Source organism: Equus caballus, chromosome 4, assembly GCF_041296265.1.
Source record: "Equus caballus isolate H_3958 breed thoroughbred chromosome 4, TB-T2T, whole genome shotgun sequence".
NCBI classification, from domain to species: domain Eukaryota; kingdom Metazoa; phylum Chordata; class Mammalia; order Perissodactyla; family Equidae; genus Equus; species Equus caballus.
The window spans coordinates 14,935,885-14,948,129 of record NC_091687.1 but is presented as its reverse complement, the minus strand read 5'-3'; the positions used below and the strand labels follow the sequence as shown (position 1 = coordinate 14,948,129).

General features: G+C 56.8%; 1 protein-coding gene and 1 long non-coding RNA gene across 4 annotated transcripts; both read left to right on the top strand.

Moving 5' to 3' along the window:
• The first annotated feature begins 740 nt into the window (after nucleotides 1-740).
• Nucleotides 741-3,268, top strand: MYL7 (myosin light chain 7). 3 transcript variants are annotated; one of them, XM_023638988.2, is made up of 7 exons: nucleotides 741-938; nucleotides 1,166-1,279; nucleotides 1,455-1,530; nucleotides 1,717-1,821; nucleotides 2,209-2,287; nucleotides 2,483-2,531; nucleotides 3,092-3,268. In XM_023638988.2, exons 1-7 carry the CDS (start codon nucleotides 936-938, stop codon nucleotides 3,191-3,193), a joined length of 528 nt encoding a protein of 175 aa, XP_023494756.1. In that variant the 5' UTR covers nucleotides 741-935; the 3' UTR covers nucleotides 3,194-3,268. The 3 variants fall into 3 exon arrangements, with proteins under 3 accessions (XP_023494756.1, XP_023494755.1, XP_070120476.1); XM_023638987.2 differs by having other exon boundaries at nucleotides 3,080-3,268; XM_070264375.1 differs by having other exon boundaries at nucleotides 3,017-3,268.
• A 1,073-nt stretch (nucleotides 3,269-4,341) lies between these two features.
• Nucleotides 4,342-7,292, top strand: LOC138923710 (uncharacterized). Its single transcript, XR_011437732.1, has 2 exons — nucleotides 4,342-4,461; nucleotides 5,630-7,292. It is a non-coding gene; the product is annotated as an uncharacterized lncRNA (long non-coding RNA).
• Nucleotides 7,293-12,245: the final 4,953 nt, after the last annotated feature.

Below are 12,245 nucleotides of genomic sequence, written 5' to 3'. Positions count from 1 at the left end.
TTCTCTATGAAGGTAAATTATATGTCCTATAAAATTCATTTCAGGAGAGCAAAGGAGGTGCTATGAAACACTTACTTGTTGTACCAAAGGGACATTGGGTCTGAGGGATAAGAACCTCTCTGCATTCCTCACACCAACTGGCAGGATCTGGCCTCACTCCCGGGTGGCGGGGCAGCCAGACAGGGCAGCCTGGCAGAGCCAGGTTCAGGGGGCCAGCCAGCGGAAAGGTCCCCTTTCCTCCAGTCCTTCTGTGCCCTGGGCCTGCAAGGAGACATGAGGCTGCTGCTCTGGCACAGTGTAGGGCACCCGGGCCCCTTGCTCCACGGTGGAGCCCCACATGAGGGACTCTCGACCCACTTTCCCGAGGGATGGAGGCAGAGCTCTTGCTCCAAAAGCATCATGTGCAGGCTCTGTTTGGGGTCACAGCCAGCTCAGGGCTGCTTTTTGCACCTTGGTCAGAGGGGCGAGAGGTCAGGGCCAAGCATCTTCACCAAAACCTCTGGGAATCCCTGGGGGTCTCAGGCCAGAGACCAACTTCAGTGCCACCCACTGCCCTGCCAAGCCCAGTGGGGGCCCCAGGCCAGCCCTGCGCCCGCTGTCCTCTTGGACTGGACAGGTTCTGGGCTGGACCTGCAGGAGGGACAGTCAGAGGAGGGGAGCAGCACATAGAGTGGTGAGAGCTGTGAGCCCGCTCTGCTCTCAGGAGGTGCTGCCGGAATGGGTGGACACCCGGATGTTACAGACTGGGGGCCTAGAGGTCACCAGGAATGTGGCTGGAATCTGCTTGGGGCCCTGTCTTCCCCCAGCCCAGACGGGGGCTGCCAAGTTTGGGCCTGTCCTCTCCTCCTGTCCTTATTTGGTGTTGTAGGTGATAAGGCTGAGACATAAAGGGGGCTGTGGGCCCCTCGTGGCAACCAGGCTGCCGCAGAGAGAAGATGGTGAGTGCCAGGTGGGGGGATGTGAGGCCAGAGGCCTCCCAGATACGGTCCCTTGGGCTGGGGGAGCAGAGCCAGCCATTTCTGTGCCTGTGTTGATCCCAGAGAGGTGGTCTCCAGGGACAGGAAGAGGACTCTGAAGCAGCCTCTCCTGCAATGCTCTGGGGGTGTGCACTGCGGGGTCTTTGGGGAGCCAGGGAGAGGACCCCTCCCCACCCACAGTGTTGCAGGCCAGCAGGAAGGCGGGGACCAGGGGCAAGGCCGGGGCCACCAAGCAGGCCCAACGTGGCTCTTCCAACGTCTTTTCGATGTTCGAGCAAGCCCAGATCCAGGAGTTCAAGGAAGTGAGTGCCCCACCCCCAACAGCCTGGGACCCATCCTGAAGCCCCCACCCCACATATACCCCTCTTCTCTGTAGGTCAGTCGTCTTGGCCCCTGTCCTTGCTCCTCCCACCACCCCCTGCCTTCCCTGGGGTGGGGGCTGCTCCCAACTGGAGACTGTGGCCCCCTACCTCACAGGCCTTCAGCTGCATCGACCAGAACCGGGATGGCATCATCTGCAAGTCAGACCTTCGGGAGACCTACTCCCAGCTCGGTGGGTGCCTGCCTCCCACCCAGCCTGCCGTCTCCTCACACCTGCCTCTGCCCAGTCACACCTAACTTCCACCTCTCCTCCGCCACTCAGAGCTGCCCCTACCTGGGAAGGAGGGGAGGGCAGTCTGGGCCGCACTCGTGGACACCCAGGGTCCCTGTGTCCATCTCACGCCCCTACCCCCACCAGGGAAGGTGAGTGTCCCAGAAGAGGAGCTGGACGCCATGCTGCAGGAGGGGAAGGGCCCCATCAACTTCACCGTCTTCCTCACGCTCTTCGGAGAGAAGCTCAACGGTGAGCCTGGGGCAGGTCTGGAGCCCCCTGGCGAGGCAGCGAGCTTGAACCCTGCCTGGACCCCACCTGGCCCTTGCCCACCCAGGGGATGTGGAGCCCACCCCTGCTTCCCAGACCCATGGGCGCTGGTCACCCAAGTCCTGACTCAGGTTTGGAAGAGGTGCTTTCAGCCTCCACTCCCAAATCCCGAATCCCAGTCAGGCCTGCCCCTCTCAGGAGGACAGCCCATCTCGGTCTCTCTGGGCCCCGAAGGACACTTTGTATCAGGGAACACCCTCAGCCCACCTCTTCTGGGACGTGGAGGGCTCCCCCTGCACCCTGGGTCCCTCCTGGATGGGGCTGGGGAGCTCGGGACGTGGGTGCTCACCTGTGCCCTTGGCCTCCCAGGGACAGACCCCGAGGAAGCCATCCTGAGCGCCTTCCGCATGTTTGACCCCAGTGGCAAAGGCGTAGTGAACAAGGATGAGTGAGTGGGAGCTGCGGGGACGATGGGCGCCGTGCTGGAAGCAGGCGGGGCGATGAGGCCCCTTGTGAGGGTGGTGCCTGTACTCTGGGTCCTCTCTGCTCTTTGGGGGGTGGTCACCTGGATCATGGGAGCCTTCCTCCCCCCTCTCTGTGCAGCCACTCACCCGGGCTCTCCCACTGCTCCCCACCCGCCCAGGTTCAAGCAGCTTCTCCTGACCCAGGCAGACAAATTCTCTCCGGCTGAGGTGAGAATTCCTGGCTCTTTCAACAGCCCTCCCCCACCCCTTTGCAGGGCCCTTCACCCCACAGGGCACTGGGGAGGCCTTGGTGTCCCGTTGCCCTTGTGGGCTTAGAGCCAGCTTTCCAGAGGAGGTTCCATCTCTGTTGAGATCTGGAGGGTAAAGAAAGTGGAGTCAAAAAGGGAGGAGGGTGTGCCAGGCTGGGAGAGCCATGTGTGCAAAGGCCGGGGTGGGAGCACAGTGGCACCTTCAGCATCTGGAAGAGGTTCTATACATGCGGGCGTGGGGGCGGCACAGAGAAGAGAGGGGAGCATCCCCAGGGCCAGGGTGGGCCCTTTGACCCATGGCCCTCATCGCGCCTCCCCCGCCAGTTTGGTCAAAGTCGGACAACAGAAAAACATTAACTCACAGTTTTGGGTTTGGGGCTGAAAAGGCTAAGGGCCAAAATGCAGCCCCAGAGGGCAAGGAGAAGGGTCATAGGTCTCCCTTAGGTCACACGCCGGCTCCCCAGGCCTCCCTGGCTGGGCTGTGCCTGGAGCCAGGAGCTCCCCCAGTGCCTCCCCCAGGTGGAGCAGATGTTTGCCCTGACGCCCATGGACCTGGCAGGGAACATCGACTACAAGTCCCTGTGTTACATCATCACCCATGGGGACGAGAAGGAGGAGTGAGCCGGAGGCGCGGGCAGCTGTGGCTCAGTGCCAGGCCCTCAGGGCCACCTCAATAAACGCTGTTTCTGAATTAGACCTGCAGTGGTGGCCTGTCTGTGACAGATGGGGTGGGGGCCAGCCAAGGGGATCCGAGGGGCTGATGCGAGGATCACCATGGGAATAAGCCAGGCCCCTCACCAGCCCACCTCAATGCACCCCACACTTCCCAGTGACGTACGAACCATGATATGCTCACTTACAGATGAGAACACTGAGGCCTGAGAGGGCAGGCATCTCGCCCAAGGTGGCACCTCTAGGACAGGAAATGGTGGGCCTTACACCCGCCTCCACCAGGCCCAGACAGCCGCACAATAGGCCCTCTGCTCAGCATCCTGAGGCCGCCTACCTGGCGCTCAGCAAACATTCTGCCAACAGCCCAGCTGGCGGGCTGCGGCACTGAGACTCTGCCCATCGGACCCCTTGACCACACAGCCCCACCTCTGCACGCTGGCTCAGGTGGGCCTCCGTACACAGGCGTGTGCTGTGCTGGGCCCTGTGGGAAAGGCACTGAGGAACGCATCTGAAAACACGGCAGGTGCCTGACACCAAAGGCGGGGCCAGAGTACAGCAGACTAGCAAGGAGATGCTCAGGAACTGACTCTGCACCTCCGAAGGTGGCTGGAGAGAGGGAGAGGATTTCTCTGGAGAGGATCGTTAGTGTCCCATCCCCCACCTCACCTGGACAGGACACAGCCCCATTGTGGCTACTGGGGGGCAGCAGGGGAACCTCCAGAGCAGAGCACTCAGGGAGGGGGGGGGAGGGGGGAGGAGAGAGAGAGACAGCTCTCTGGGCCAGACCCAGAGCACACAAAGCCCTTCTTGGGATAGTAACAGCTGAGTAAGAGCTCTCTCCCCGCTTAGTCCCCTCCCGCCAAGCCCTGCTGCAGTCCCTGGCTGGGGAGGTGGGATGACAGAGCAAGAAGGAAGGAGCTGACTGCACTCCCTTCCTGAAGGCATTTTCACCTGGAGAGAGCTTCAGTTTTGATTTTTATCTGGGACTTGGCAATTTTAATTACTACATTGAGACTTGAGGTTTAAAGTTACCATAGTGTTTTTTATTGCTTATTGGTGATCGCAAAAGTCATGGGACTGCGTGCATTTTCATCCAGAGAGCAGGCAACCAGCCCACCGCACTGGCCGTGCTGCAGGGACAACGGGTGAACAAAGTCAAGACTGTGTTGTGATTCCAGCACACAAGTTCTGCTTGTTCAACAAACCCATCTCAAAAAGTAAGGGATAATTTTGTAATTCGAGCCTCTGCGGGGAAAAGTTGTGAAAGACTCTGAAATGGACCAAAAAGATCATGGGTGGCTTGAAAAGGGTGCTGTCTAGCACCCCCTCCAGGCTGGCTGATTCTGGGGGAGCTCTGCACCTGTCACTGTGTTTGAGCTATTTCACAACTCCATGAGTTGCAGATGACTAACAGCAAGGTAAACGATTCCCTCCCTAGAGAGGCAAATAAATATTATCCAGTGAAGCATGTTAACTTCCTCCTTCTCTGTGCAAGAGGCCAGCTTGGTGCCCAGTAAGCAAGTTCATCTCCGCATTCCTGTCAGCCTAGATTGCATCTGCTCTCTGAATCTCCCTGAACCAGTTATGACATCTTATTGGTGGCTTCATGCATTAACAAGTGAAAAAATCTCTGACAGGGGGGCCGGCTCCATGGCCGAGTGGTTAAGTTCTCGCGCTCCCCTGCGGTGGCCCAGGGTTCGGATCCTGGGAGCGGACATGGCACCGCTCGTCAGGCAACGTTGAGGCGGCGTCCCACATCCCACAACTAGAAGGACCTGCAACTAAGATATACAACTATGTACCGGGGGGGAGGGTTGGGGAGATAAAGCAGAAAAAAAAAAAAGATTGGCAACAGATGTTAGCCCAGGTGCCAATCTTTAAAAAAAAAAAAGATCTCTGACAGGTGTCAAAGTTTATATTTGTATGTGAGTCATGATTCTGCTTTTAAAAACTGTTTCGTTTCACACTCCTGGAGTAGTTGTCTGCTAAGGTGAGTCCTTTCTGCACCAAAACTGCCTGTATTAGTGTTAGTTTGGAGTAAACTGAGGGCAGAGTATGTGTGCATGTTTGAGAGACGAGAGAGAGAGAGAGAAGCAGAGAAGGAGACAGGCCTGTATTGCGCCTCCTGAGCACGTGCAGTGCGGCCAGTGTGAATTCGGAGGTGCTGCAGGTGTAAAATGGACATCGTATTTTGAAAATTTAGTACCAAAAAAAAGTAAAATATCTCATTAATAACTTGTCCATTGAATGCATGTTGAAATGATAATATTTTGGATATATTCGGTTGAATAGAAAAACTCCTAAAAGGAACTTCTCTTATTTCTTTTTTCTTCCTTAATGTGCCTACAGGAAAACCTTAAATGACATATGTGGCTCTCATTGCAGGCTCACATTACCACTCCACTGGACGGCACTGAGTTACCTGTGGGATGTGTTCAAGCCTGCAGTCTCTGGGGCTGGTGGCGGTCCCTGGGATTCACACCCAGTAACCAGGGGTCACGCCAGCGCTCTCTCAGAATGTACCCAAAGGAAGACCATGTCATCTAGGCCGACTTGCCTCTGCGTGTTCTGGCAGAAAGGAGAGAAGGTTTTCTTTCCAGAGAGCAGAAACCATACGAACTCATTTGCAGAGGGCAGACTTTTTCCTGGGGGAAGCCAAGGCTTCTCTTGCTAGAGTGGGCTAACGGTGTCACCTGCCAGCGTTCGAGGACCGTGGAGGGAGGTGGGCATGGCTGGGGTGGGCTGAGAGGGGGCCAGGCAGTGCTCCCTGTGGGAAATGCACATGGAAATGCTCTACCTACCGGAGGGCAGGGCCAAGTCCTGTGTGACTCAGGGTCTGTCAAGACTCAAGAGCAGGCTTCTGACACACTCCCGCCACTCTGTACCCCAGTTATTCCCCAAGGGGAGCCTCGTCAAGAGGCCACTGGGCCACCCCCCAATACTTCCTGTCTTTCTAGAAGCCTCGCTGCTCTGTAAGGACATCCCCCCCCACCCCCCCAGCCAAGGTGCTCTCTCCAGATGTCCTGGAGCTCCTGGTCCTCAGGTACCCTCCCCACACCCCACCCCTAGCAGGCTCGGCTGGAGTCCCTGAGCAGGTCTCTGAGCCTCTTGCCCTCACTGGGACCATGTCCAGAATTTCCCAGGACTCTCTGGAGGAACTTCCGTCAGCTTCAACCCCTTCCTCCTCCTCTGCCAGGGGCTCACATTCAGTCTGAGGGGTGCACAGAGAAGTACCATCCCATCCCTGCCTCCAACCCAAACCCCTCCTTCCCGCCGCCAACACCCTGGGTGCAAAGGCAGCAGAGGCCTCACACAGGGCCGGTTGGAGATGCAAAACCTCGGGAGACCCCGGGGAAACACATTTGTTCAGGAGGGCCCTCGAGCCAGGGCAGGCCCGCTGTGGCACGAGTCCCTCACTCAGGCTTTGCAGGGCAGCAGGCAGAGAAGGCCATAAAGATGATGCAGATTAAAAATAAACAGTTCCTACTCCCTGGTACAAGGAAAGGAAACGGACTTTTCTCCTCTCTTTTCTTAGAGCACTTCCTTTAGAAAATTTCTAAGTTCTTTCCCTACTTCTTTTTTGTAAATCTAAAAGCTAAGTAAGCCTCTTGCCAGTTTAACAACCCAGGAAGATATCCCAAGGACCTGGGAGCATCTCTTTGAAGAGAGGTCGCACCCCCATCTCTCAGTTTCCGTGGGAGGTAGGAGCCTCCCTTGGGGCTCCTGCTCCGAGTTGCAAGCCTGCTTCCAATCCTAAAGAGATCAGAAGTTTGTTCTTCCTCTGGATAAAGGCAATCAGCCAACCCCGGTGGTCGGTCCCCCAGCAGCCAGGTGTGTGCAGGTGAGCTGTGTGACAGAGGTGCTGTCAGGTGCCCTCACTGCAGGAGTGGTTTCTGTCTCTCTTGAGAACACATGTGGATGGGTTGACCTGGCTGCAAAGAGGGCCAGCCTCTTCCTGTCTTTACCGTCTCTTAGCGGATTGCCTGTGATGAGCACCAAGTTCTGGTCTAATGCTTATGCCATAATACATCTGTTTTCTTTCTCATGACTTTTGTGGAAAGGTTTTCTGTGTTGGCAGGAGATTTTGTTTTAATTACCTCCCCAGCATGGCCTGAAGCTCCATCTACCAGAGCCTCAGCCTTGCCGGATGGGGGGTGAGGGGTGGGGGCAGAGTGGCCTGGCCGGGCTGGCCAACTGCGCAGCGCACGGTCAGTGTGGATCCAGGCCCCGGTTTGTTGTATTTTCTGATTTTATCCTGAGACCCCTTCAGCCCCCTGCCCTGGGGCCCAGTCCCTGCCCTACCCTACCCCACCAGGGTAGTCAGCACCATCACCACAGGGCACATTCTTTAGATGAGTTAACACCGCTGATAAAGTTAGACAGGCTCTTAAACTTCACCCTGGCATGAGAAATTGGGAATCTGTACGCTTCTGCAGGAGGCATGGACTTTTTAAGGTTTAGCTAGCAGGGTCTGATGGTGGTCACCATCCCCACAGCCCACTTGCCCACCCTCCCATCCAGACGCTCTCCCACTGGGCTGAAAGGTCAAATTCCTCAGTTTTAGTGGGAGGGTCTGAGAGATCTCAGCCTGGCTCTTTGCTTTGATTTTCCTGCAGCAAGAATGCAGAAGTGTCAGTTAAGCTGGAGAGACCGGTAAATAATAGTCTAAACATAGTCACCTCTTCTCTGCAGTGAGCCTTCCAGACTCTTCTGGGCTGAAAGGCTGCGGTGTGGAGAGACAGAGGGAGGGACTGCCCTGGGGGAGGCCTTCTCAGGCGCCCGGTTCCAGTTCCCCTCACTGGGTATGTGAGGACCTTGAACATCCCCTGCTCCCTTTCTGGGACTCGGTTTCCTCATCTGTGAAGGAAAGGCTGGGCTGGATGTGAATGGCACCTGGTGCTCACTGAGCACTCCTGGGCCAGGCGTGGCACCCAGCACCTTCGTGAGCCACACGTGGCAGGCCTTTCATCCCCAGCCTCTGGCTCCAGAGTCAAGACTACACTTCTAGTCTCACTCGCTGGTAGTTGTGACCAGGTGGGTGTCAGAGCCCATATTGTGTGGCAGTTTTGACCTTAAGAGACAGATGTGTGCCCTCCTCCACCTCTCTCCCTGGAACATGGCTGGCACACGACCCCCAGGGGTGTAGGGAGCTGTGAGCCTGACCCAGCTGGGTCCCTGACACTTGGGGGCACCACCCAATACCTACACCTTCCGTCCATATCTTACACAAAGAGAAATAAGCTTCTATGTGATTGAAGCCCTGTTAGTTGGAGTTTTTTATACTTATAGCAGAACCTAGTCCTAACCAACACGGTAGGACCATTATCCCCACCTCACAGATAGAGAAACTGAGGCACCACGTGGTTAAGCAACCTGTCCAAGGCCACACACAGTCCAGAGGTGGCAGAGCCAGGTTTGAATCTGCTGTTCATCTTCATGCAGACTGATCCCAGAGCAGAGTAAGTCTAAGAGTAAGTCCCTAAGTCTACAGGTCTGGGTCCCCCTCTCCAGGAGAATAAACTGGCCACAGATGGCCCTGGAGAGCCCACAGGCATGCTGAGTCCTCACCCCTGGAGGTTTCCAGGCCCCACACATATCCAGGGGCTGAAAATAAAGACGTTTGCACACCTCTTGACAGCACCCCCTATACCCTCCCGGCCTCTTCTGCTGAGGTCAGCCCAGAGTAAGCACCCCGTGACACTGGTTTCAGTTCAGGACCACCAGGCACGTCCACAGGGCAGGGGCCACTGCGTTGCTTCATTTCTTTCTCTGATTAAATGTGCAGATGGAGGACATGCAAACAGATTGGAGGGTGAGCTAGTGCTGTCTACACAGGTGACCTCACAATTTCCTAGCAGAAAGGGAGGTGAGGGGCTTCGAAGTGCGGCAAGGCCAAAGGAGTTGACACTCGGCTTGAGGTGGCAGAGCCCCCGGAAGCCACAGCCCATCTGCATACCATGGAGGGAAACCACATGACAGTTAAGGCACTCAGGGTGTCAAGTTGGTGTGGAGCCGCTCCCATCAGGAGGCTGAGCCTCTTTCTTTGCTCCAGAACCTGGGCTGGCTGGGGGCTTGTTGGTCTCAAGCAGCCTTGTGGCTCTGCCCTCAGTTTCTTGGAAGCTGGAGGTCACCATGCTGAGACAAAGCCCAGGATAGAAGATCACATGAGAGACTGGCCTGGCCATCCCCCTGAGTCTAGACACTTGGGACTGAGACTGTCGGACCCCCAGCCCCAGTCAGCTGGCCACGTCCAAGCTCAGGCCAGAAGAACGCTGAGCTGCCGGGGCACCCACAGCACATGGGGAGTAAGGAGGTGCTGTGGCTGTCAGCCAGGAAGACTGGGCGAGGCTTGTTCGCAGCAACAGACGAGTGGAGCATCCTCTTATCCTCTGTCCTGATGAAGACAAACAAGAGCACTGCCAAAGCTTTCAGAAGGATGAACTAAAAATTGAGATTCTTTTCTTCATTTTGACCTCCTGTTATAGGAAATGAGACCCGCTCCACCTGGCTCACTGCTCACTCGTACCCCAGGCACCTATGGTTTTTGGTTAGAGACTTACTGGTGGGTCCTCTGATGGAGGGCACAGGGTGTGGAGGTGCTCGGAGTCCAGGCTGGAGGGAGCTGAGCTAGAAGGTGCTGGAACAGCTCCGGCAGTCAGCAAGGCTGTGGCCCCCTGGAACCACCCTCCCTCTGGCTTCCTGACCTCCTCGGGCTTCAGGCCCCAGCACAGGTCCCCTCCTCAAGGGAGCCATCTCCTGCCTCAGGTCTGGGCCATGTTCCTCCGAGGGCTTGCCTGGCCCACCCTGACTTAGGTCAACCAGGCACCACGGCTTCCCATGAGCAGCGCAAGGACTGGGTGGCTGTCTCATACTGCCCCCGGCACCATGCCTGGCACACGACAGGAGCCGGGCAAGGTCTAGTGAATGATTAAGTGATATGACGAATCTCCAGGCTTCTGGAGGCAGAGACTGGGAGCTTTTGTAGACTGTGGGCCCCTGGAGTCTGCGGCCTCAGCAATTTGTGCCCTCCGCAATTTGTGCCCTCCCTAGTGAAGGCACTTGGTGTGGGTCCTGCCCCTTGGGAGACGGAGGAAGAGGAGGGTGGCTGCGGGGAGAAGGGAGAACTCCCCCTGCCGGATCCTCTCTCTTCTGTCCCATCCCCCTCCACCACACTCTGCCCTTCAATGCCCTCGTCTCAGCCACCCCAGGAGTCTGGAACAGCCTCTCACCTCCCACCTACCAACTCACCTCACCCCTGCCTCTCCCCATCGGCCCTCCTCGCGTCTGTCACACATCCTTACAGGGATGTGCCACTGACACCACATCCCAAAATAGAACCTTATCACCCTGCCTGCCCTACTCTGCTGTCAGCAACACTTCCACCATTCTTCTCCTGGGACTCCTCCTTAACTCTCTGCTGCCTCCTCCTCCTCCCCTCTTATGGCTGGCTAGGCCCCACCTGGTCCTCTTTTGTGCTTCCCTCCTGACCCTCCAACCCCCACCCCTTCACCTCCTGAGCCACCCCAAGTTCCTGCCGGGCTCCACCCAGAACCCCCTTGCTGTGGTCCCCCCTCCCTGCAACACCCACAGGGTCAGGCAGTGGCAGCCTTGGGAGATGGGGCCTCCTGCCTTGGGCCTTGGGGTGGGACTGAGGTGGCCGCTGCTCCTAGAGGGACATACAGGGAGAGAGAGAGAGATAGGAGTGGAGGGGAGCAGAGGCACAGGCCCCAAGGCCAAGCGACAAATACAAGGGGCCACCCTTCCTGCCCATAGTCCCGCAGGGCTATACCCTTGTAACAAAACCCACTTTTTGCTTAAGTTGCCTCCAGTTGGTTTCTGTGACTTGCGATCAGGACCCAAGTCCCCACCTCAGGCCAGACTCTGGGGAGTAGGCCAGCCTTGTACCTGCCCGGGGTCCCACCCTCCAAGTCGGCCTCACCTTGCTCTTAGCCACAGGGACCTCCATAGCACAGACTCCAGCTGCCAGCCTGGCACCCAGGATCCTTCCCACAGATGCCCATAGCTTTCTGTCTCCATCTTACATGGAGGTGCCTTGCAGTGGACAGTGGTCATTTACAGCCCAGCACTGTCCCCTTCCCGACAGCACTGATTCCTGTTGGGGAGTTACTTCTCTTGGACTGCATGTGGATTTGGTGGGGGTAGTTCCTGTAACCAATCCTACAAAGGCCTAGGGGTTCAGGCCTCAGCTACACAGCAGGCAGCAGGCACTTGGCCCAGCCAACTGGACAACCTCTCCCAGACTCTGCTTCTTGAGCCCATAATCCAAAGGCAGAGAGAACTCTGGGGCCATCCATCCCAAGGTTGGCATTGGATCAGAGAATTCTAGATAGAGAGAGGACTGCTGTGCTCCCTGGCTTCTTGGCCCACCTGTAGTTCCCATCTGCTCCCAAAGCCACCTTCAACCTCCCACCAATTTTGTGCATCCTTAATATCCAACTAATCAACTATCTTTGGTTTAAGTTGGCCATGGCCACGTGATACACCTGCCCTTCACCCACCACTGAACTGTAGCTGGCTCTGCCTAACTTCAGGGCCAGGTGTCATTTCAAGCCTCAGTCCCATGCAGGGCACACCATCCCACAGCTATGAGGATGGCCTCCATCTTGGTCTTATGCCCACCATGTCCTGAGCCAGGTTTCTCATGACCAAAGAATAACTCAAAGCAGCCTGGCTTTCAGAGCTTACGCCCACCCGCCCCGCCTCCCAGGACTTCCCAGTATGGGCTCTCCATCTCCAGGATCACTAGCCCTGGTCCATTGTGCCTTCACTTTTGCTCAGGCCTTCCCTGCTCGTTTGCTCCACTGAGGCTCCTGGATTGCCCCATACCCTGCCCCAGCCGAGTGATGTGGCCCCATCCTATATGCCCTGCCATGAGGCTCGGATGGTTCAAACCAGCCTATCTCCTAGTGTAGCCTGTTGTGTCGTCTAAGTGACACTCTTTGGGGAAGCCAAGAACCACCACGTCTGCCTCTTTGCATAT

What these genes read in the sequence shown, in the direction of transcription:
- MYL7 (XM_070264375.1), top strand. An exon ending in AGATCCAGGAGTTCAAGGAA is followed by an intron (nt 1,280 to 1,454) that starts GTGAGTGCCCCA and finishes CCTACCTCACAG; the next exon opens with GCCTTCAGCTGCATCGACCA. An exon ending in GGCGTAGTGAACAAGGATGA is followed by an intron (nt 2,288 to 2,482) that starts GTGAGTGGGAGC and finishes CCACCCGCCCAG; the next exon opens with GTTCAAGCAGCTTCTCCTGA.